The following is a 25514-nucleotide window of genomic DNA, read 5'->3' on the forward strand; positions in this document are numbered from 1 at the left end:
TTCTCCTTTTGATCATATGCTTCCCTTTGGGCTTGTTCAGTAGAATAAACTTATATTCCCCAGGGAAAAAAAAGGACTTTCTTCCTTACTGAGCAACTCAAAAGCACACTTGGCAGGCCGTGTGCTGAGGAAGGCTGCTGATCCAAACCCAAATCACATGTCCCAGAGCTGTACCAGATGAAGGCATGAAAGATGTACGCTGGTTCCTACCCTGCTTCACGACTGCAGGGTCTGCTGTCAGGTCACTCTGATCCCATAACGCCGACGGCCTCACTCCTGTGAATGCACCTTGTTATCTCCAGCAGAGGTAAGAGGGAAAGGGGCGCCTGGGTGTCTCCTGCAGACAGCTGCAATGAGGGGCTGCTAGATAGGCACTGGAGAGAGAATATCTCCGAGTTCTTGTTTCTGTATTTTTGTTTGAACTGGTAATAAATTCCATCCCTAAGGGTGGTGTAAATCTGTGGGATATACAATGCTCAGATCAGGGCTCTTGCTTTATATGTGAAAGGAACTTGAAAGAGAAATTGTCCAAGGAGCTCAGCTTCAACCTCAGACTAAATTTCATACACCTCGCAGCTTATTACAGGCATGTACAGAATTTGCAGGATTATTTGGGCTGCTCTTACTGCAACTGTGAATTTTCTAGAATTGTAGGCAACCAGCTGAGTACGTGGCTGGCTCTACACTTCTTTTCAGGTTCTGAAAGACTGTCTGGGAAAACACCTACTAGCTTTTATTTTATGTTTTTAGTTTCCCCAGTGGGGAGAAAAAACACCAGAACTTGCCAATGAGGAAAGTGAGGGTTTTTTTTATCTTTTTAAAAGCAAAAAAAAAAAAAAAAAAAAAAAAAGAAGTGCTCCCAGCTTATCCCATCAGAACAGAAATTCGGAAATGAAGAAGAGGGAGAGCTATTTGGAGGTTTTGGATTTATTTAAACCACACTTCACTCCTCCACCTGGCTCTGACCATCCCCAAGCAGACTCTCCCCTCACTCCCTGGGGCCAGGGAAGGTGGCAGGAGCAGCCGGCGGACTGAGCACGCTGCATTTGCTCTCCCCATGCCAATTCACTGGGCTTGCAAGGAAACAAGTAAATACGGAATTTAGTCCAAAGTTCTGTGAGGGATTGAAAAGGGCAGAGAGGGGTCTGGGCTGCTCTTAAGGCTTGCTCATAGGCAACACTGGCACTCGGACTGCTCCACAGATACTCTGAAGTGTGTGTTTAACCCTATGCAGGTTAGTAATTCTATTGACTGAGAATATTTATCCTTAGAGTTAAGCGTTCACTTTGCTAGGCTGGGGAATTTAAAAGGTGCAATGAATAATATGCAAAAATAACCCCCAAAACCCAACTCTACAAATCTAGGGAGGAAAAAAATTGTATTTGACAAAGGAAAAACAGGTCTGAAGAGAGGTCAATGGGAATTTTGCCGCTGGATTTCTAAGCAGCCAGGATATGGTTTCAAACTGTGAGAACGTAAGTAAGGGAAATGGAGATACTTCCCCCTATTTCAGAAAACAAACCCATTATTTTAACCTGAACCACAGGGTTCAGAACAACTGTTTCCTCTCCTAGTCCAGTCTGTTATCACTGTGAGCAGCCTGCACTACTCCCTGCATTGTGCATTAACCAAAAGCAGCATTACATTGATGCATTTCTTAATAATGGGCAACTGGGTCTATTAAAAATGTTATTAAACATTTTGCAGCATTCTCCAGAAGGATACAGATTGTTTGTGATTAAAGCAGCCTTTATAGATCTTATTCGAACTTTACTGTAGCTGTGAGTTAATCCACCCAACCCAAAAAACTCTCTGCAACAACCTTGATACACAAAGGGAAGCTTGAAGAGAGCCACTGGAGTACCAAATTCAAGGACTTACTGTGGACAGGCTTAGCATGTTCTTTGTGTAAATGCAAAACTGCTACAAAACTGGTGAGGCTAAACTACAGACTGAAGTCTAGCTCTGTTTATGAAAAGATGGTATTCATTTCTTCTAGTCCACTGGAAATAAATTCAACCTAAATTGCATTCTGAATTAGTGTTTCATTATGTACAGTGTATACAGACAACTCTTTAAGAAAGAGAATGCAAAACAAAGCTTCACACTTTTTAATTATAGCTATTATCCTTCCCACTGCCAGCTCCTTTTTTTTCTTTTCTTTTCAATTTATCCGATACTTGTGCAGAACACTCTACTAAGTCTGCCATTAAAGAAAGTGCTAATGGCTGTAATTAAACCTAAAGATTGTTGACAGTTACTAGAAATCACTTGTTTAGATTATTGGCAATTCCTGGACCGAGATGATCAGTGAGCTCATGACAGAGCAACATTCGAGAACATAGTCTGGTGCAAAACAAAGAAAATACCCGCACCTGAAACAACTCTATGACTCATAAATGAGCAATAGGCTGGAAATCTTACACTTTTTCATTTATTACTCACTTTTGTGATGATTCTCCTTTCCCTAGAACAGCACGCTGAAGGTGAGCATCAAAACCCCTGTTGAGGGAGCACAGTTGCTCTATGACCCTCTCTAGCCAACAGGACAGAAGTGGTGGCCGAGGGACAAGGCAAGGACGGCCGCGCAACCTCCCCAGCTTGGGCCGCTCTCTGCCGGCGGTGCTCTTGGTACCCAGCCACAGCATCACAGGCTGCATCAAACACAGGTTTAATTAGCGGACCAGATTGGATACAGTTTTAGGACACAAGCTGAGGTGAGTGGGCGTAAATAAACAGTGTTAGGTAAATGTCACTGATCAGGCGTGTGAATTTGCAGCAGCCACAGGAAACGCTCCAGGCAGACAGAAGGGAGATGCGCACCCTCACCCCTACACATCTCATTTGTCTCCCACACTATTCCCAGTTGCAGCCAGGGCTTCTCATTTTCTCTTCATTCATGGTCCCTTGAGCCCCCACCAGGAGCCTGAACTGCAGCCAGTTACTTTCAGCTTTACTATGCAGAACTGGCATGCCTCTGATATATTTTTATAGACTTTGGTGATTGAAACATAAAAATAAAAGAGATTGAGATTAAACAGCCTGTCACGGGTTGCACGGTGGGCTGGTTGTGATTAATATCCAAACAAGATGTTGTTGGTTCTCACTAGATCAAAGTAGGGTAAATCCATAAATTTGAAAAAATAAATCCACTGTCAAAACACAAACCCCAAAATCCAGCAACTACTCATTTTCAAGGATGACACTGCTGAATAATAAATGATTTATAGGCATCCAGTGGAAATTCTTCAGAGTTACTGTAATTATGGGTGTGAATATCACAGTACTGAGATGGAGAGTACCAGTTAGCATCAGTTAGAAGCTGCCAGCTTTGTAAGCACATCTTGCTTTTGGCCACAGGCACTCAAGTCACAGCACTGTCGAGGCTCTTCCTTCAGCCAGGTGCTGCTCAGCAGCTCAGCCTTCCAGGGTGAGCTCATTACCAAGCTCACGCTAATTTGCAAGGCATAATTTTGTGCGCATAGACACAAAAGATGTCGGAAGGGAACCGGCATTGAATTTAAGTCTCCAGAGACCTAGACCTCAGGAAGGTGCATATGGTTGCAGTTGATGATGCAGGTGGATGAAGTTAGTGCAATTGCCCATCAGAGTGGAAGGTTACCATCTCCACAGCCTCTTCAGGGGAGTAGGGAAAAAAGCCCCCAAATACAAACCCCAAACCATTCTGCCCTCATTTCAGCCAGTGTCTACAAAGTGCGGTGCCTCAGCTGGAGCAGGGATGGGTGCAGGTTTTATCTGAACTACTGGCTTTTGCATCACTGTGGCTACAAGGTGGTTAATAGTCCTCTGCTGGAAAGTAAAACTTTAAGACATTGCACTGAGCCACAAAAGCTCAGCTGATTATAGCCCATAAAATATTAACACCCTGCAGAGGTCAGCCATATATTCCTCTTTCCTACTTAGTGTTGCTGGGAGAGTAGGAGTAAATAGAAGAATACTCAGTGGCAGCATCAGGCATAAAGTAAGGGTTAAAAGAGAAAAAAGTTATTTTTCAGCAGGAAGGGTTCCTGTTTCACAGTGTGGTTAAGCACTTGTGCTGGCATGAGGCAGGGACCAGCATCAGGTATTTGTCACCAAGATGTTGATTTGAGACCTCATTAGCAATGACAGGGCATGTTTAATGAACAGGGGCTCATTTCTTAATAGACTCTAAACCAGCACCACACGTCACTTGAATCAGTCAACCTGAGGAGCAAACACTACCTGGTGGAAGGGAGCTTTGGAAGACCTGTGAGGACATTCACTTGTCAGCAAGCACAGGACAGGGACAGGGCAAATGACAAGAAAGGAGGTTTGGGAAGTAAACTGTTCGCTGTGATGGGGGAAAGAACTAAGACGAAGCAGAGGGAAAATAAAAGCAAAGAAAAGTGGGTGGCCCAAATGGGATGGAAGCATTCTTCTGTGTGCTCCTGCTTATCCTGAAGATGTTTATTGCATGTGCTCCACTGTTTTGTTGCTAGAATGCCATTTTCTTCCCTACTTGGCAGCCTAGCAAGAATGTGGCATGTTTTAGAGACCTTTGTCATCATCTTTGTTTCTAGATTTGTCTCATCAGCAAATTTACATTTTTTCATATTTGTTCAGATTGCTGGGACTTACTTATTTTTAAAGGAACCAAGTTTTGCCTAGGGGAGCACCATGGTTTTATCAGTCCCTGCCCAGAAAATCTTTCCCTTCTCAGGGAGGGCTCCAGCTCCTAGCTCAGCAAGGCACCATCTTCCTCTTTTGTCTTCTTTTTATATTTAGAAAGAGTTTTAAAGTCAGTCACCATCACCAGATGTGGCCCCTATTTAAGCAACAATAGCAAAGGACAGCGAAGGATGAACAAGAAAAGGCAGATGGGGAAAGGTGAAGAAGGGAGCAAGATCAGAGGCTGCTTTTGAAGAACCCAGGGAGCACCGGTCCCTGAAACTTCGCCCCTAGGCATAGGAATCAAACAGATCGTAGGACCAGCTGCAAAACACACCTGAGACAATTGCACTGTATTTAATGAGTTGATTAAAATTATGCTGCTCCACCAAAAGACAGGTTGCAGCTCCCTGCATTATAATGCAGTCACAGAGCCTAAGCACACTTTAATGCGACTTTGTGTACCCACTGCACATCAAATGCTACTTTGTAAGAAAATGAGTGTTTTAATGTGGTATGCTTCTGAAGACCTATATTCAGCCCCAGCTCAGAGTAAGTATGTCCTGCTCCCGCTTCCAGCTGGTATTTTTCCCTTCAATCAAACACGCAAATAAGGCTATACAACATATTTCCTTTAAAGTAGAATTTCGAAGGGAGGAAAGGTGATCCACAGACATAGGAAAAAGGATGAGCTTGAAAAACTCAAAAGCTATTAGGTACATCCAAAGGATAGGACAGGAAAGCAGGTGGCATGAAAATGGAAATTCTTCAGGAAATGCCATGTTCCTCTAAATGGTTTTGTGTTCTAATTAACCTTCTACTACATTAATTGGTGCCTACCACCTTAGTGCCCCCTGCATGAAAACAGCTAGTAAAACACACCTTCTTATGAAATTGCTCTGAGATTTACAACTTGCTTGGGGCCAGAATTACCCACCTCCCCCCAGGGCACGACTGGGCTGAAATGGCTCTTTTCAATGGCTGGAACAAAGGGGAAAAGCTTCTTCACAAAGGCAAAAACACTGGGGTTTTTTTTCAGTAAGCATCTGTCCTCAGGATCTCTTCTTTTTTTTTTCTGTTTAACTTAACAGCAGCTCTTCCCTAGCCATTTCTCTTTGTATTATTTATTGACCTTCCTTTCACATTCCCCGGGACTTGCTGCTTTAAAAAAAATAATCATGCAAGCTTCTAGTAATTGCGGATGATCACCAGACTACAGAAAACAACAGTCACGTTGTGGTTTCTTACCTGGCAATATATTCCCTAATGTTAGGCTAAAACGTGTATCGGGGGTCGTGCGTTATCACCAGCTCTAGTGCTCTCCCTGCTTTGACTGCCTGAAGCCCTCACTACGGACACAACGGCTCCGGGAGGGCTCTCCCCTTCTGGCTGTCTATTGATAGAGTCACCAGCTACTGCAATAGCTCTGGACACAGCATGACAACTGGAAAAAGTAAGGACAGGGGAAGGAGGGCTGCTAGTGCAGAGTTATCAAAGCAACCCTACTCCTGCTTGTGCCCTGTGGATTGTAGCTATGGTCCTGCACAAGCATGAATTTGGGAATTCCTCCATAGTCTGTGTGTTACCAGGGCCCAATCACTCCTTGGTTCCAGAGTCACGCACAAGTACACAACCATTAATTCAGCAAAAGCACTTGCACTACTCCCCCCTCTCAAATTCCTACCTGTAATGTATTTGATAACGTCCTATAATGATTCCATTTTATTAGGTTACGGCAGAAATCTTTGCTGTTGTAACTATTTAGATAACCGAAGTGGGAGCAAGACCATACTTTTTTTTTTTTAAAATGAAATTACCTTTTTAAGCAAAACCCATTCAACCCTCTCCCCCTCTCCCGAAATTACTTGAAAAACATTGCACTGCAAAACTAAAGACTTAAAAATTGGGCCATGTTCAGAATATCCATTGTCTGCAGATGTTTAATTTGATCCCTTGCAATACATACTCAGTGCACAGGATGAAACTGCTCCAGGGAAGTTTCAGATCCACATAACTGATGAAGTTATTCTCCACTGTCTCATTTTGTGCAATGTCTATAAGATGATTACAGGTATGCCCTATCTCCCTTTTGCCAGAAACCTTTCCATTAACAGAGACAACACAGACCGATTTCTTTTGTATAAAACGCAGTCCGAAGTCCCCCTGCCTCACTTCCTCACAGGAGAGCACCATCCACTTACCTTTAAGCACTGCTTTTATGACCAAGAGCAGTATGGCAAGTCCCCTCCCTATTGATACACAACGGCACACATGGACACAGCAGTATGTCATATGCTACTGACAAACTCAAACAGACACGCCTGTTATGGTTGATTAAATCAATCCAATCTCACACCATCACTTAACATGACTTCAAGGAGACCTTGTACCAAGGAACTCAAAAAATTTGATGCTTCTTGACACTCGTTAACAGAGGGATTTGGAGCTTGATTATCAAAAGGGATTTCCTCAGATGAATTGACGAGCATGTGGTCCATACCCTCTCTCTGGGCACACAAGTTCTGCAAATAGGTCTAGCTCTTTCTAGATGAATTGGACGTGTGCAGGACCAGGCATTATTTTAGCAATGGGTGTCTCTGGCACAGCCTAAGGAATAGGCTTCAGATCTTCTCTCCTGGAATACACAATTTTATTACCCAAACTAGTACATTTTTCCTCCCTCTCCCCACCTGTTGATACCCCTGAAGTCCTACCTAGCTCTAGGAGTTATACGACACATGCATGGAATTTATTTCCCTTTCACGTTGTTTTCAGTACAAAGTTTTTCTTATTTTAATTCTGTTGCTGAGTTGTTCCCTTTCTCCATGATGTGGTTTCAACAGCATTTATTGTAATTAAAAAAGCCTTTTAAAAACCCCATACGCAATTTTCCCTGTGAAAAAATTAAATGGACTGTCCACCCTATGAACAGCACAATGGCACTGGAGTTCCTAAGACACCTTCCTATCCATGGCTGCCTGTGGACACATCCCAACACTTCCAGATTTGCCCAAAGCACCCAGACTACTATAACTTAGTACCACAGGCAACTTCAAAGTACTGAAAATTAAAACTTCCTGAGATCCCCTTACAGCTTCAGTATAATCTGAGACAATACTGGGCCCTTTATCAAACCAAAAATGTGCTGCCCAATGCGGTAAGTGAAATTAATAATGCATGTACAAGGCCAATATACAGTGTTTAATTATTCTTACCCAATTTACAAGTCAGCTAGTACTTGCTGTCACCAGTTTCACACCAAACATTGCCATCTTCAGCTTGGAATTTGAAAGCATCTTCAGCACTAGAAGTGGGATAACATTGTATTTTCCAGTTTAAGATCTTCTTGCAAGTTACAGGCCACTATGGTGCAAGACCTTACAGAGCAAATGGCTAATTCTTATATCACAGTGTAAAAGTCTTGCCAGATTCTTGCCCACTCTGCAATGCTGGGATAACTGATTATTCCTTTTCAGACTTAAATACACTAGCTACACACCATATGAAATCCCTTTGATCTGACTAGGAAACTAAGAAACTCCCATGTCTGCAGAGCATCTTCCTGAAACATAGGGAAGTTATTCAAGATTGCAAGGAAAACAGGTCCACCTGACAAACAAATTTTGGGACTTGGAAATTAAAGCTTCCCAATGCAGCATGCGTAGTCTAGACACAGGAACATGGAGTCTCTTTAAATTGTTGGGATTTCCATTCTTTTCCTTATCAAGCTGAACGTGACTCATCATTGATCAGTGCATGCACACGCTGCTCTGAAACTAGCTTTTAAATAAGCTTTCTTTAGGGTGGGACAGCGTAGACAGTGTAGGGGGCCAAAAATACTGAGAAGAGGGAAGGCTTTTCTGAAATCTACTGTCAGTCAAAACCAGATCAACATTGCAGGCCAGATCCTAGGCTCATTTAAATGCATTGGTGAAGTTAATATAATCTATTCCAGGTGAAGATTTGTTGTCTGAATTTTGAACCACTTTGATAAGACATGTCTAAGTAACAGTCTTTTACACTGTTGATGCTAGCAGCAATTCTAAGAAGGCTGTTTATTTTGCTGCATTTGAGCAAGTCATCCACATAAGCTGGTTATAGCTCCCCAAAACTCTATTTCAGAGACACCAAACAGAATTCTTTCTCTAGTCTAATCTCCGGTGATCATAGATCACACAGTATCTGTGAGGACAGCCAGCAACTGCTTTCTGAAAAGCCTGTTTTATCACTATTTCATTTTACAGCAAAATGCAATCACCTAACTCCGCCAAGCTTCCCTGGGCCTGTAGAGTGCCCAGCCAAGTGAAAACCCAGACAAAAGTGTAAGCCCAGTGAAAAACCTTGCCATGCCCCATATGGATTGAAGAACAGAAAAAGAGAAATGGTAGGTATGTAAAAAGGGAAGGTGCTTGTTTACAGGATATGCAGTCATTTATATTTAGCAGCTAAATGTTCCATGCTGCTGGTGAAAGACAATGAGGGAAGCAAAGCGGCTGTCAGATAGGTTAACCACCAACTTTAATCTACAGTTTCAGTATTGGTGGGCAGCCATTTCTGGGAAACTATGCCAGGATGCAAAATAGGCAAGAAAACCCCTAATCGTTTGTTTCCTCATCCCAAAGAACAAGAAACAAGTATTGCTGCCTTTCGTACGAATAAGATCTACTAAAAGGTAACATTTATCTCTTCATGACTTGGAGCTCACTTTGTGCCTTTATAAATGCCTGTTAAACTGATGACTTAATTTTTTTTGAACAAACCAAATAAATGAAGGAAGATATTCTAGTAATTTCAGAGCTGGATTGAAAACCAATATAACATAGTTCTTTCAGAATAAAGTAACACTTTTAGCTTTATCATTTGACATAAGTTCTTTTCCATTAACAGCCAAAATGCTGGAAATCCAGTGTCCTGTACAAGAAGCAAGAGATCTCCTTCTCCTTTCCTAAACCATTCAAAAAAAATCCTGACATTTATCTTGCCCTCCTCTGAGCTACTGTTACATATGATCGAGCCATTCAAGTAACTGATTTACTGGAAGGACAACTGGAGCAACAAAACTTCGTAGATATAAGAAACCTTTCTTGATATTTCTTGTGGCTCTCAGAGACAAATATGCTAGATACAACTCTGGGTTCATGAAAAATCCATTTGTGTAGAAGAAGGTTGGTCTGAACTGACATGTTATTTTCAAAAACTATGCAAATTCACTAGAAAACCCATGCAATGATCAGAGAAAGCATTGGGAGGTTTCTGCACTGTATTAATCTGTTCTATACGAATACAATAGCTAAAACACAGTAAAATTTCCCCTCTTTCACATATGCAATTATTTGTGGGAGTTAAGTACACATCTAATAGATCTGTAAGCTATTACAGACAGAAATGATAGTACAAAAAGTGAAGGTTAAAACTAAGAAGTAAGCTCTATATAGCCAAATGCCTATAAAGTTTATTTGAATTGTTTCTTATGCTAGTCCCAATACTGCATAGGTTTTTATACATGGTTTACATTGTGCTCTAGACAGCAATGGAGATATTCCACCAAGTTAAGCATACGCATCTGTCTTTGCAGGATCTTTTGCTTTCCAACACTAAAGACTGATCACCATCTCCCTCATCCCACTGACCAATATCGTGAGTCTCTCAGCAGCAACTCTTCATTCAACAGGTTATTTAAATAAAATATTCTGGTTTCATCAACAGAAAATAAGAATGAGGTTGACTACAGTTTCATGTAACCAGCACCCTGATTCTGACAGTAATCAAACCCACGTGCCCAGAGAAGAGCATTGCATGAGAGGGAACAGTTACTGATGCTTTCCCCAGAGCACTCCCAAGCCCCATCAATTTGCCAGCCAGGGACAAACTGAGGTTTAGAATTTGACTGCACAGCTATAAAACTAAATGGGGAGAATGCAGATTTTGGAAGCTCGGGGACCCCTGTTTGGCTTAGCTGACTGCAATTTTGGCATGTCTGTTCATCAACATGTGAACTAGATGCCATCACCTCAGGCCGCCTTTTGTGTTCATAAGGTTAAAAAAAAACAGAAAAAAAGAAAAAAAAGAAAAAAGCAGCTTATTTCCTTGACGTGGCAGGATACATGAATTAACCAGTATTCAGGGAAGTCTGGAGTGATTATTCCCTGTATTCTTAAAAGATGTGCATTCAGATGCTTTCAAAGATTCGTCTCCCAGGATCATGTTCTCAACCTTCATACCACTGAATTCATTTATGTAAATGACACACATGTGTCCCAAGAACAGGAAAGAATAATCCAAAGCCTGAATAATGTCTCAAAAATGATGAGAGTTAGCTCACTCCAGTACAATGCAGCTCCAACTGTGGTCCATAGAGACTGTTCCTTCAGCTTCACCAGGAGCTAAATCAGGCTTTGAAAGAAGATAATACTGTCTATTGGAGAAGTACCACTGATCTGGACAACAGTCATATTGCTGACGATGACTGAGGGAATGAGATCCCAATCTGTAACACCATCAGCTGTTTCATTTTAGTCTCTAGGCTGAGCATTTTCACGGTGTATCAAACAAGAGCAGAGCTCTGGGATGTTAACGTTGCAGGTACACTACAAATATTTTTTATTTATTTTTTTTTAAAAGAAGGTGAACTGAGGAATATAAAATCATTAGATGTGTATTTTGACATACTTAGTTATAAAAAAAGAACAAAATGGGAGAAAAATTGCAAAAAAGTGCTAAATTTTTTTTTTTGGTTAATAAAAATAGCAAATGAAAAATGTATTAAGATGCATTGATTTTGTTTTGGTTTACCATTCTCCCTTCCCATTACTCTCTTGGTAACAAAGAAAAAGAACGAAGCAAGTGGAATAATAAAGCAAAAAACAACCCAAACAAAAAAAAAAACCCAAAACCCAAACCCACAACCAAAAAAACCCAAACCCCCAAACCAGAAATATTACAAAATAAGTAAATTTTCAAGGCAAGCATTCTACATAACCACGTTTTCAGGGAAGCTTGAGAGAGGAAATAACACGTACAGAAAACAATTCCTTTTCACGAACTATTGATAAAAATTACTCTGCAAGAAACCTTTTTCATGCTAACTGATTGGAGGGGGTGGGTAGGGAGAAGAGGGAAGATGCAAGTCTTATGAAATTTTACCAGTAGCTGCTTAAATACATGGCTTCTAATTTTTAGCATCATGGACTTCAGGTATATGATTTATTATACCAAAGTAAAAAAACCCAACAAACCCCATACAAGGAAAAAACCAAATCATTTTCTGCAGGTAAGAAAAATACTCACTGATGCAGATCACTAATTTTCAACAATCCTAACAAACTCTGGCTGTATGGAGTAGCTCTTTCTTTCTACCAATATCAGAAAATGTAGAAGGCTGAAGAGGAAACAAAAGTTAAACCAAACCATTTAAAAATACAGTACTGTGACAGATTTTATTTCATTTTTATCAGTACTACATGCTTACTACCACTAGGAACAGACATGCCTTTTTTTTGTTTGTTCTGTTTTTTTGTTTGTTTTTTTTTTAACCTATATTAAATGTTGACCTAAAGCTTGCTGTGCCTTGGAAATCTGGCTCAGGAGTTAACTGCATGAATTTTTATTTAAATAGATAAGCACTTAAGTTTGAAAATAAGACAAATACAGGTGAACAGGAAAATCAAATTACAAATTCAGTTCATACAAATATCTCTTATTCTATGTGCTAAATCCTGTTAATTAGCTGAGATCCTTTAAAAATTCTTAAAATACTTATGAAACATTATTTACAAATTATATAAATAAATCCTAGGTCACTTTTAAATTAACCAATACAACAAAAAAGTCACCTTTTTGTACTGTGTGTACTAAAAATGTTCTTGTTTATTGATCATAACCCAGTTTGCAGTATAAAACATTTGTTCACTTACATCAAAATGGGTTCAAATAGAAGGAAGGAAGGTATTGGTTTCAAAAGAAAACAAAACAATATTATAAATGCTTAAAATCAATGAGGCTTCTTAATGTTATTTTCTGCACAGTTTGCAGTCATTTTTAGAAGTCCCTTCTACAGTATTTTTCTTGTGAACAGGTCATCTCAAAATAGCAGAGACATAGTTTTAGCAAAGGGAAAATACTCAGTACATTGCTCACACTTCACAAAGACCTTTTACCAGGAAGGAGAGGACAGAATGGAATGTCAGTGGCCAGCACAAGCCTTTACAACATTTAACTTAAAAGGCAGCATTTATAGAACTAATCACAGACTATACACATCCTGCACCAAACAGCAATCAAAAGGACTGGAAAATATACATTTAGGAAAACAAGAGACTGATGGTTTTCCATTACCTTTGTTATAATTAATGCTTTTCTCCTTGTCTTTTGTTTTAAAACCAGCATCGACACCACCACCAACTACAACTACCTTTTCCTTTAACATAATATATGCCAGGTAACTACTGTACGTGAGAAATGTACAATAAAAGGAGAGAAACCACTGAATTTCCTATGCAGACACATGAAAATATAAAGCCATACAGATTCCAAAGTGCCATGAATACCAAATTCAAGTGATGATTTATAGCATGTAGGAAAGAAACTAAATGGAACTTGCTCTATGGGTTGCTGAGCGCTTCAGCTGTATCTTCAGTTTCCCCTTTGGCTGCTTTGGTGAGAATTTCCATCCATTTCATCTGCAGTTCTTCATCTTCCGCACTGAAATATAGAGTTTGCTGGGACTGGCAAAGCTTAAAAACATGCTTCACTTCAAACTTCTCACCAGAACCTGGTAAACTGACTTCATATCCAGGTAGAGGAATAGGACGTGGGCTCCGTCCATCCTAAAGAAGAAAGAACAAATGTAAAAATTCAGCAACAAATGGTATTTGAAATGGGAGGAGTGGGGGTATACTGCGTAGGGAAGAAAGATTTTCTCTCAGTGGGATTAAAGAAACGCCTGCTTCAAAGAGTTTAAAACTCACTTTGAAGTAGTAAGATGCGATTGGAGATGCATTACCCTACACCCGAGACGTGGTCACCAGGCACACGCTCAGGCTAGGCAGCTACGCCACAACTCCCACCAAACTGGAGCGTCTCAGTGTGTGCTGCCGGCTGACAACCTCTCCGTGCTAGAGACACAGCCTGCCATCCCTGCCCACAGAGCAAGCACATACGCACACTCTTAAATAAGCATATGAACATGGTTCTGGAGTACACGTGCATTCGGCTCCTCATTCAGTACTGTAGCATAGAAAAAAGAGAAGATGCAATATCGACTGCTTAACTTAAAACAATAAAAGGCAATGAGTTATTGGTGCTTTATTCTTCAACAGATTCCCTTTCACAGTAAGAATACAGATCCAGTAGTGGCATGGCTGGGGATTTTCATATAATTTCACATAACTTAATGCATGTTGTCTTTTACAAAAAACCCCTTTGCATTAGGTACAGGCAATCAGATCCAGCTGAGAACAGTTTGGTGTAGCCTCTTTTGAACCTCACAGGATATTTGTAAGATTGGTTGAAAGCAGACAAATAAGCAGAGCTGGGCACTGAGATAACTAACTACCAGGGAAGACCACTTTGAAATAAAAGAGAATTTCAGACTTTAAATCTATCAGTGAATCTTCTCAGAAGGTCTTGGGTTATTTATGATGCCTTTCAGAGTTGTCAAGGAAGTCAAAGCTCAGATTCTTGAACATCCTTTAAAGGCCAGATTAATTCACACATCTAAGGAGTGATACAGCTCTCTAACAGTCACATCTTGAGCACCAACCAACTCCTCTACTAAGCTCCCAGGAAAGGTGTACTTTGGCAAGGCAGGGTGTGCCATGACCGAGCAACTCGTTTCAACTGATGCCAGCAAAGCATTTTCAAAGGCTTCAAACTGACGTCTAAACCACACAGGCATCGAGCACCTGTAAGAAGCTGTTGCCTCTTGTAGCAGCTACTTGTGTAAGCAGCCTCATACCAAAGTTAACAAGGCATCCCACAAAGACGTGGCAAAGTCATTCTTTTGTCACCCCATACTGAACGCAGATGACTTAGTAAATCTGCAAGGGGACCGCACCTCTGAGAACAATGGCAAAAAAATTATTTTTCTAACACTAAGACTAAAGTAATTCAAGTTTCAGAAGTGCCTCACATCAATGCAAACAAATACATTAACTAAAGGGGCAAAAAATACACAGTTAAAAATGTGTCTAGACGTTTTACTAAATCAATACAGGCTTCCTGATTTATTAATCTACTACTTGCTATTGTTATGCAAAAATGCCAGCACTACTCCAGAGGACCAAGGACTATTCAAGGAGATTTACAACAGCTTTAGGTCAAACACTAAAGAATTCAGCTCCTATTTGAGTGTAAGTAGTTGTCTTAAAAGCAGCACACAATTTCCAGATCCTGACACCACAGCCACATCCATATAAACAGGGAGGTCTTGCACATGCAGAACTGGCATGTACAGAGTAGCTCTAGACCTGCATACGAGGCAGTGCTAAAGCAAGCAAATATGGGACTGATGAACACAAAATGCACAACAGCACATGCAAGTTCAACCATGCCTGCTTCACTGATCTTGTTTTAGAAAAATAGACACTAAGACTTGTCACATGTAAAATTGGAGGTTGCCCATGACAATGAAAAATGGTATTGTTTGTAGCCAGGAAGTGCAGCGTAAGAGCAAATTGATGTTTGAATTGTACATGTTACACCTACCCAACATATGCAGACACAGGCAAATTAAGCAGACTGCCTTTGGTCTTGCTTCCTCCCTTTTCTTAATATGATGCCTTTGCCACTTTCTCTGTACCTGCCTGATCCAAAAGGAAGGGATTTAAATTATCTCTGAAAAGCTGTGCTACTAACAGATAAAGGTGAAGCATTTATCCTCGAGTCATACCACACACCAGAAGCGGATCGTTCTGCGGGGCCACGAGCATCTCTGCATCTCCTCTGCCACTGAGCCCTTCCCCTCCTACCTGGAGTCCAGCAAACCCAGGGTCTATTCTGCACATACAAGGAATTTGGGCCCTACACTGCGCACGTAAGTAGGATTTACAGGCCTCACAGAGAGATAAATTTCATATTCTGTTTTTAAGAGCCTACTGGATTTGGCTGGTTGAATTGTTTGGTATTTTAAAATATTTCTGTATGCAACATACTAGGGTTGCTTGATATCAGCAGTTCATCAAACCAAACTACCCAGTGCTGAGAAGAGCTTTGCTTGATTTCAATCATTTTCGTGAGATAGTGAGTGATACACAAAAATCTACTGGATGTGTAATGCTGTCAGTAATCACAAGCATTGTGCACTCATCCTGACTCTAAGCAGCATAATACTAATGCATTATTTATCTAGGTAATTACAGAAGCATTTATTTATTGCTCTATTACAGCCATTACCACACCCAGGGTTTAAGATTTGGGAACGGATAGCTCAGTTCCACCATACAGGCAGTTCTATTTCATGCACCCCTCCATATAGACATCTCTCTCGCACTGCACATCTCTTGGCAGTGTTCAAGCTCTCTTACACAATTACACAGAAGAACACTTACCCACTGATGGACCACTATCATTTTCCCCTCCTACTTTTGAGTAGGCTTAGAAAATCCCTCTTTTTTCCACCCAAACTCCACTCTCTACCCACTTATGATCTAATCCCAACCTTGCACAAACCATTGAGAGACTCCCGTGATATGATGGAGTGCCAAGATGCAAGGACCATGGAAAAGGACAGGCAGAGTTTTGTGCAGAGCCAATTAAAGCTTCACCCAAACAGGGTCAACAGACAAGCCACAAAAGTACTTCTCTAAAACCCTGAGCTCAACTCCAAACTCAGCTACTCCCTTATTTTCTAGGAGTAAAATGCATTTACATGATGAATAAAAGATTCTTCTTCAGAATTTATAAAGCAAAATTTTCTCTTGGATCAAACCTGGTAATTGTTATATACACTAGCTCTCACTACACTAGATTTACCTTCTGTATTTCTCCAAAATTCAATACTTCTCCAGCTAGCTGGGACTCCTTAATTCTGTATTTCTTAATCAGGTGTATGTTAATGTCAGAGCTGTGGAGGTAGCTGCACATTTTACAAGGCCAATGGGGGCAGAAGCTCTAGGTGGAGCCCTTGGAAAGACAGACTAATAATTTCTATAAAACTGCTGACCCTTAAGCTTGAGGTGGTCTTTGCTTATAAGTAAACTCCTATAATTCCACTCAGATAAACATGACAAACGGCTGCACAAATTCTGTCTCAGTTTGAGGACAGACAAAATTGGCATGATTTCCATACCTAAGTAAGCTGTGAATTTTATCCTCATGCATAAAACCTCATGCAAGACTTAAACTGTGAACACTCAGGGGATTAATTCGTTCTCCTGGAACCAGGATCTAAAGCAAAAGAGCAGTTTTATTGCTATTTTAAAGCCTGTGAGTCGTATTTCCATCTGCACTGGCATCCATTCTTCGGTGTGAGGGCTGGGGGTGCAGAGGACGAAAGCTGTCAGGGCTTTTAAAGTATCAGAAGCTCCAGATTCAGCTGGGTTTACTCCTTCTTCCCAAGAGGCAGCTATTCTTTCTGTACTTTTTAAAAATAATCCCCCAACTTTCAAACTCCTGCAGTCATGCTTCACTTGGTCTGTGTTTCAAGACCTTTAATAACATTGTTGGCAATATTATTCCCAAAAGGCAGCTCTTTTTTTAGGCACTGAAATGCTTCTTTGCAGGCTTAAAGAGGCTTGTGAGATGCATTGAGGTTGTACAAAATGAAACAACACCTGGGAAAACAACATTCAAGCACGTGAGTGGTTCCCAACTGGTTCCAGACACTCAGCCACCACGAAAGCAGCTCTGGAAAAGATTTTTCTCAGAAGTCTAGTGTATACTATGTAAACCAGAACTAACAAGAACGTTGGGTTAATATCAAGGAATGGGATTTGCTTTGTAATTTTTTCCTTCAGTTGGATGCAAATTGAAGAAAATATACGAGTGGGAATGGTAGGCCCTTGAAGAAGGGACTAATTTCTGTTGTTTATAGTCTCAGCCTGCAACTGGTGATTCCTGATAGTAAATCCTGGCTTGGTTATTGAATGTAAGATAGATCAACTTTGTCCTGTATGCTTTCTCGCCACTTTGTTTGGAGATTTCTCTCACACCTGAAATAGTTGAGGACACTAATCACTAAATTTAACTGTCATAAAATCGATGATCAGTGTCAAAGGCACCCTTTTCCCCTAAAAAATAGGATCTTACTAATGATATCAATAGAGGCTCAAGATCAAATTTGGCAGGGCATGGAGCAAAGAACGTAGCATCTGAAGCACAGAAGCTCCTTCAGCTTCCAACCCAACCCTGGCTTTGCACGACTGTCAGGAGTGGGCCTGGACAATCGAGCATCATTCTGCTGTGCACTAAATACAGCTGATTTATGTCCCATGAGTTATTATTTGCGCTGTTCTGCAACTGTCAGTTGGGCACTAGGAGAAACTCTCTTTCTAGGTCATACCATGTAAGGGACGTTGCTTCCTCTCAAATCCTCATTCCACTCATCTTTTAGGTGACATATGTTGCTCCTGGGTGAGAAAGGCCAAAGAATTTAGACCTCTCTCCCTCTATTCTCACTCTCCTTCCCCAAGCTTGCCTGTGTGAGACACTCTCGCTTGGTTTGTATGGGATACACAGCTTGCGCTGGTCCTTCGCTGAGGCACAGCTTTCACATCAGTTGAAAAGTTAGGCAGCGAAGCCATTCTTTCTGCTTTGCTTTTTAAAGCTTTCTTCCTTTTCCCAGACTCTGGCTCCAGAGAGATCTAAAGATTGGGTTTGTTGCATTCATTTTAGTGCTTTGTCTGAGGCCATTTGCTTTTTGAACTTGTAATTTCAGTCATGCATCTCCTGTTGACTAGGAGGGAAACCAGGCAGCTAGCTGCCCATGGGACGAATTGGAAGCTTACCCAGTGTGGGGTTTGAATCCCAGACAGAGCCAAGTGAGCTGTGTCTGGAGCTCCAAATTCAAGCTTTCAGTCTCTCAAGCACTATGCTTCAAACATTACACACAGTTGTTTAAAATCAGAGGTGTTCTTGCTGACAAGCAGCAAACCAAACACACTTCTAAGGACAACATGTACTTCTTATTGAACATTTGCTATGGGGTAAGCTTTACTTTGAATAGCTTTATAAAACCATGGGTAATATTTAGTTCCCAGACTGTTCCTAGCTACAGCTGTACAGACTGACACTAATAAAAAGCAAACCCTTCATACCACTACAATTATAGCAGGGTAATGGTAGGCTGAATTTGGACCCACTTCTTCTTCCATTCCACCCAGGAGATAAAACAAAGCTCTATATAAATGTGTCAAATGCCATATACAAAACCAGATATAGGGGATGTCATTTCAGAATTGTCATTCTTTATCTTCAGTACTCTGGAAGCATAACTGATATTTCTATTTTGGATATTCTATCTTGGATATAGATATTTCTGTTGCTTGACTTTCATTACACACAAATGCTTCAACAGCACACTTAAAAAAAAACAACAAAAACTTACCAGAGTCATTATTTCAAGTAAAGATAAAATCACATGCTATGACAAGGAGCTTTACCAAACACAGTCCATTTTTCAGGATGAAGAACATCTACATCTCTACAAATTCTCCACCCTCTCAACCCAGAACTAGGTTTAAAAAAACCCAAACGCTTGAACCAGCAATTGCAATATTCAGACTGCTTCACAGCTCTATACATTTTACAAGGAAGTGTTTTCCCTAATGACAGGGTAAAAAAACCTTTGAATATACCTGTCTGAAACCTCTAAAAAAAGCAAAACATAATGAAGTTATCCTTGTTTTGTCGTCTTTTGTTAAAAAATGGAAAAGAAAAGCTATGAGCTTAAACATTTGCTCAGAACCATACCAGCAGTAACTACAGATAACAAGGAAATCTGAAATCTCTGAGGCTTTGTGCTATATTCAGAAGACAAAGTTCATTTTTGTTGTTGAAACCAAGCCAAATCCTTTGACCTATTTCTCAGCTTGACATATTTAAACTTACGCTTTTTTTTTTCTTTTTTTTTGTGGTGTGTTAACCCTCATGAATGCCATTTTACCTGGCTACTTCCTTGCAGATACAGAACAAGAGGTTCAGTCTTGGGGATGGTCACCCACATTTTGTACCAAGTCTTCCCTTTTTCAAGGAACTGGAGGTAGCTGCTGAAGAGGCTGTTTTCAGCTGCTAAGATGCTTTGCTTCTGGATGAAGGAAAAAAAAAAAAGAAAAAAAAGAGCTGTTTCCATTGATGCTTACACAAGCAAAATACTTAGAATTAAGTATAAAACATACTTAATGTAAGTTGTCCAGAGTCCAATAATACTGTAGGGTAAACGCTGGATAGCCCATAACTGAACAAAAGTTTAATCATTATTATATACCATCAAGAAATAGCACAATTCCATGTAATAGAGGCAGATGCTGAACTACTGTTCCCAGCAGACATGAAGTTAAATTCCACTTCCACCAAAAAAATTGAGAATGGTAATTAAGATGATGCAGCTAGTTTCTTGCTTAGCAAAGTAGGCTGAGAGATGATTTCAAATTAATGCAAAAGGTGTATTAACAGACACTCTTGTGCACAGATGCAGAGAGATGTGAGCCAGATCAAGAGAGCACTAGGGCAAAAAAAGATTCAAAGAAATTTTAGTCTTCTGATAGAAAGCAAAGAAAAACAAAATTCCTGTTCACATTAGACTTTGCACCAAAGTCTCCAGGGGTTTTCTGGCATCTGCTAATAACATCTGTAAAGTGGCAATCTCCTCAGCTGCTATTAAGCTGGTTAAGAAAGTTTAATGTAAATAGGAGGGAAAGAAAAAGACCGGCTCTGATCTTTCTTTTTATAAACCTACTTTCTTGCATTTTACCTGATTCTTTGAAGATTTAGCAGAAGGCTAGGAGCCTGAGCATATGAGGGAAAAATGACTCTTTTCCTTGGGTTTTTACAGCTTTCTGCTGTAATCTGCTTTCTAAAGTAAAGCCATAGGTCACATTTCACTGGTTTGCTTTTTGGCTTTTCAGATTAATGGAGCTCTCAGCTGGGTAGGTGTAGGTTTTCACTTCACTGGCAAACAGCTCTGCTGAAACAGTGCTAGAAAGTTTATCATGAGATACCACAGACTATACTGATGCATATCAAGCGCTCATCATCTGTAGGCATAGCTGTAGTGTATATCTGAAGATTTTGATGGTATCAAGCTCCAGATCCAGAATCTTCTCTGCGGTCTGCAGGTGTGGTAGTTCAGGGAAGGGCAATGTGCATTTGTAGCTTTACCCCACTTTGTACGTCTGAGACTCTGGACGCATTTCGGTACAAAGCTGACGAAGAACCTGAGCAGCAGAGTTCACTCTGGGACACTGTGCTGGTGTAATTTTACTTGTGTAGCTACATTTAGTAGCCTGGAAAGAAATATGACATGTTGGGAAGCAGAGCGGGGCAGGATCTAAGACTACTATTTGAGGAAGCATTTGTCACAGGAGCTCTGGATATGTTTCTTGCTCAGAGTCTAGCTCTTTTCCATGTAGTTTGGTTCTGATGAGGAGTATAATAAGGCTGGGAAGCAGTCTGATGGCCCTGAGAGGAGGCTTCCAGAAAGATGTTTTTCAAGGTAAGATATTTTCCAGTATAGGCTGCAATTGTTCCCCAATTTTCCATGCAGTGTTCAAAGCAGGACGGTGTAGGTCAGCATATCAGGGGGAAGGATGGTTTTCAATGAAGTTAAGTTCTCACTGTGTTAGTGGGTCTTTCAAGAATCTGATGTCCCTGTGGGTCCACTTTCAATTGAGATGAATGTCCTCTTTTACATATGCAGTGACTTCTGGCTGTATTTCACAGGTAAAATAAATAAAAAACTTTTCTTCAAGGTGGCCCATGAAAAGCATGGCATGTAGTGGTACTCACAGCTCTGCCCATAGTCTAAAAAAAGCATTGGTAAGAGAAGGTTCAGTTGTTGTGGGTGAGGATAAAACAAATCAGTTTGCCAACATGTTTCTTGTTCTTGTAAAAAGTAAGGGTAGGATGTGCCGCTATTATGGTATAAAGCTTGGTGACATCTGTGGCAATTGTGAAGCAGTAGTTTACACAGTATAATTTGTGGAAGTCACATCTTGGAGAAAAGAGTTTGCATTATAGCAGGTTTGAGAAAGTTTCAGTGAATCCTGATAGTCTTTCAGAAGGATGCCATGCTTTTGAATGATCAACTAAGAAAAAAATTTGTTTCAGTAATATTTTGACAGGATGTGAAATAAGGAGTGCAAAAGTATCTTCTATATGGAGTTAGAAGAGAAAAAACAAATCTTGTTTTGTCAATAGTTACTGTGCACAACTCAAGACTGGAAATGCATCATAATAAAGAGAAACCAGAGGTTTTTCCACTTTTTTGTTACTTTGAAAGCTGAAGCTTAGCTGCAAAACCTGTGTGCATCCCTGTATGATCAGCATCCTACGATGAACGCTCACCATTTACAAACAGCATTCAGGCTGCATGCACATTCAATACAAGTTTTTCCTCTTTTTGTTACTTTGAAAGCTGAAGCTTAGCTGCAAAACCTGTGTGCATCCCTGTATGATCAGCATCCTACGGTGAACGCTCACCATTTACAAACAGCATTCAGGCTGCATGCACATTCAATACAAGTTTTAGGCCAGAGGGTCAAATATCATGGTGGGGGAAAAAAGGTAACTAAACAATTTTAATTGTTTTCAATAAATACATTTTAAAAAAAAAGAAAAAGGACTCACAATGGCAGCTAACACCCCAAAAGTTTCTTAGCTAAATACTGTACCTCTGCAGCTAGTCTTTTCTTTTGTTCTCCGACTGCTTCCACTCCAGGGCTGCATGGGCTTGTCGGTAACTGCAGAAAACACTCTTTACACACTCGATTATGACGGCTGTTATCTGCAAGTGGTTTAAACTCAGAGCATTTTGCACAGATCACCTGTATCAGAAAGAGGGTGCTTTATTAGCCATCATTAAAACATAACCCTTCTCCAAAGAGTGACTTACAGAACGCTTGTTATTAAAGTAAAATCCAGAAAACTAGTGTAAGCATAAGACAGAGTGACCAATATAATATTTACTTTATTTACCTCCATTAATTATTAATGTTTTTGTGATCACATGCTGTGTACCAATATACCTAATTAAAGAAAACATATGCCTTTTGGGAAATACTTTATGATTAACATCATGCAAGTTTGCTTTTCTTATAAGCCTTTATGAGCCAAAAAGGGCTTGGGCTGACAAAGCAATTAGTGCTTTTTAATGCCAATCACAAAATAGTCTAGGAAGGTCTGATTTTCACAGTAAAGGTGGCTGATGCTTCCTCATCAATTACGCAGTTCAGCATGATAGAACTGAGGAATCCAAAAATCACTGACCATTTTAAGACCATACTCCAATATATTATCCATTAAAAACTAATTGCCAAATTAACAACTTTTGATTCCTTTCCTTAGCTGCCAGGAGCACACAATGACACGTCAGTCCCATGAAACCGGCGCTTGTGAAGAGTGATGGATCTGCAGCTCTGGAACCTGTTTTCACGCCTAAAATCTGACTCTACCACTTGCTGTTGCACAGCTGCTCCAGGGAGAGAAACTGTCCCCTGGGGTGCAAGGCAGGGACAGTCAGCCCGATTCAACATCCATTCTGTATTTACTCTACAATAATACACCACAAGCACCCTTCAGGTACAAGTATATGTTATCATATGCTTCACTGCAAGACGTTAATTACTGTATGAAGGTAACTGCCTTAATTCAGCAAGTGAAGCACCATTCTGCCAAGTTATATAAACAAAAACCAAGCTAGCATTTTTAGAAACATGACAGTCTTTCCTTGAGATTTCTTTAATTTGAATGCTATTGCCACATCCATCACATAACTGACAACTGTTTAACAATAAATCATTAATAATGTGATTGTTGTTATCTCTCTGTGCATGGGGGAAAGCTATTATTTCATTTCTTTAATAATCCTGAGCTTTGCAATGGAACATTTTAAACCTCCAGAAATGTATTTCATTATTTTAGTAATTATTAATGAAAACAAACCCGGAAGGTTGAAAACCCCAACTGCAGTGCAAAAGTGTCTCCTCCACAGTAATTTTATTTCAATTGCTGAGACTGAGGTTTCTTTAAACGTCTTAACTATACATTTAGGTCTCTCTTCAGCTGAAAATTTATCTCCACTTCAAATGAATAATGGTATTTAAATAACATTATTCTCTCCTAGTTACATTAGGAACACTGAACCATGAAACTCAAGTCACAGAAGGCAGGTTTCAAGTCATATTACAGAAATCAATCTCATCTTGGCTGTGGTTGTGATTTTCGGAAAAAAACCCTGAGAATTAAGCTGTCATTGAATGGCACTGGGGAAGGGTGGCTGAGTGCCTTCAGTAACTCGGCCTTGAATCTCCAGGACTGATTTTTTTTGACTTTTCAAGCAGGAGGAAACCACTTTGGCACAAGCAGTTCTTGATATCTGCTTTAGGGAAAGAAGAACCCATCTATCTTTAATATAGCACGTTCAGTTGTTCATCCTGGAAAGAGCTGCTGCGTGAAGTAAGGCTGCCAGAAGGCCATTCTGTTTCTGCAAATAAAATACAGGGGACAACTCCCTCCCTGGACACATGCACATCCCCAGGGAAGGCACTACCTTTCTTTTCATCCACTGAGGCATTGTATTTGCCTTTAAACCAGCACAGACTAGGCCCTTTGCACCAGAGTTTTGCTCTTTTTTCCCCCGATTCCCAGGGAGTAAAGCAAGTGGGAAGATCTGCTCTGTCAATGATCTGCCATGAACCAGAACATCTTTTAGTTCCTGCACTGAAAAAATAAAAAATTCTCTTCAATGGTCTCTGCAGAAGAAATGAAAAAGCTCAGTACATTCTGATACTTACTGCCCCACACTGCTTACAGTGGTGCCGCCTTTTAGTAATGGAGTTAAAGCTTTCGCTGCAACTCTTGCAAGCCTGTTTCTCCTTGTCTCGCTTAGATTTGGAAGACTTCCTACAGGAATCACTCTGAAATGAAAAGTACAATTATGTGATATTTCAAAAAAAAAAAAAAATCGCAAAACAATTCATGGAGTTCTCCTACTGACAAAGATGCTCTTTGGGTTTCACACCATTTTAGAAAAGAATTCACATCAACTCTGCTGATGACCTATGGCTGGATGGCTGGCTCAGCCACTGGGTGTTTCTGGTGTGGCATCGTGTGATCTGAGATTGCTAAGTCAATTCCTCAAGTCACTCTCTGCCCACTTGTGCCCTTACTGCCACTGAGCAACCTCATCTCACCATCTGTTGGCAAGGAGGAAGAAGAATTGGCAACGTGGGCTTCTCAAGAAGAGCTTTCCTTCTAGCACTCATCTCCTCCTTCCTGCTGTAACATCTCTTGGTTAAGGTAAATGTTGTTGACTTCATGAGAGCATTGTAAGCTCTTCGGTTTGTGGGGAGGAGATGAGAAGGTTTTGGGAAAAATGGCTTGACTGAAGAAGTGAACGGTGCTGGCAGTGGATTTTTGCACCACCCAACTTCAAATCCTTAATTTAGGAGTTTCCTTAGGCTCCCTCCCAGCCCATGATGAAACATAAAGCTCCTCAGGAAGACAGGGACACCTACACCACAGACCTGCTATCAACTGCTCTTGGCAGAAGACGCTTTCTATCAGCTGTCTCGATAGCCAAGCAAGTTTAGCCTCTTAAGCTAAGCACCTAGGCTGGCACACAAAGTCACCTGGTATAAGTAAACCCAATTGTACAATTTTCTGATAAACGGAAGAGCATTAACGTGACAACGTGCAGTTCACAAAATACA

The 25514-nt window shown here is 40.5% G+C and overlaps 1 protein-coding gene and 1 long non-coding RNA gene across 5 annotated transcripts in view; one reads left to right on the top strand and one right to left on the bottom strand.

The window, feature by feature from the left end:
- Positions 1 to 9267: 9267 nt before the first annotated feature.
- LOC142042956 (uncharacterized) lies at positions 9268 to 10510 on the top strand. The gene is made up of 3 exons (XR_012653889.1): positions 9268 to 9322; positions 9538 to 9815; positions 10226 to 10510. It is a non-coding gene; the product is annotated as an uncharacterized LOC142042956 (long non-coding RNA).
- Positions 10511 to 12059: 1549 nt separating this feature from the next.
- The window catches only part of FGD3 (FYVE, RhoGEF and PH domain containing 3), a 115436-nt gene continuing 101981 nt past the window's right edge, over positions 12060 to 25514 (bottom strand). For all 4 annotated transcript variants that reach the window (XM_075053564.1, XM_075053565.1, XM_075053566.1 and 1 more), the window contains exons 16-19: positions 24597 to 24719; positions 22476 to 22628; positions 19751 to 19891; positions 12060 to 13475 (exon numbers count right to left, since the gene is read on the bottom strand). In XM_075053564.1, the coding sequence (XP_074909665.1) occupies positions 13251 to 13475; positions 19751 to 19891; positions 22476 to 22628; positions 24597 to 24719 (642 nt within the window). In that variant the 3' untranslated portion in view covers positions 12060 to 13250. The remainder of the gene's footprint in view (positions 13476 to 19750; positions 19892 to 22475; positions 22629 to 24596; positions 24720 to 25514) is intronic.

This window comes from Buteo buteo, chromosome 21 (genome assembly GCF_964188355.1).
Source record: "Buteo buteo chromosome 21, bButBut1.hap1.1, whole genome shotgun sequence".
Lineage (NCBI taxonomy): Eukaryota > Metazoa > Chordata > Aves > Accipitriformes > Accipitridae > Buteo > Buteo buteo.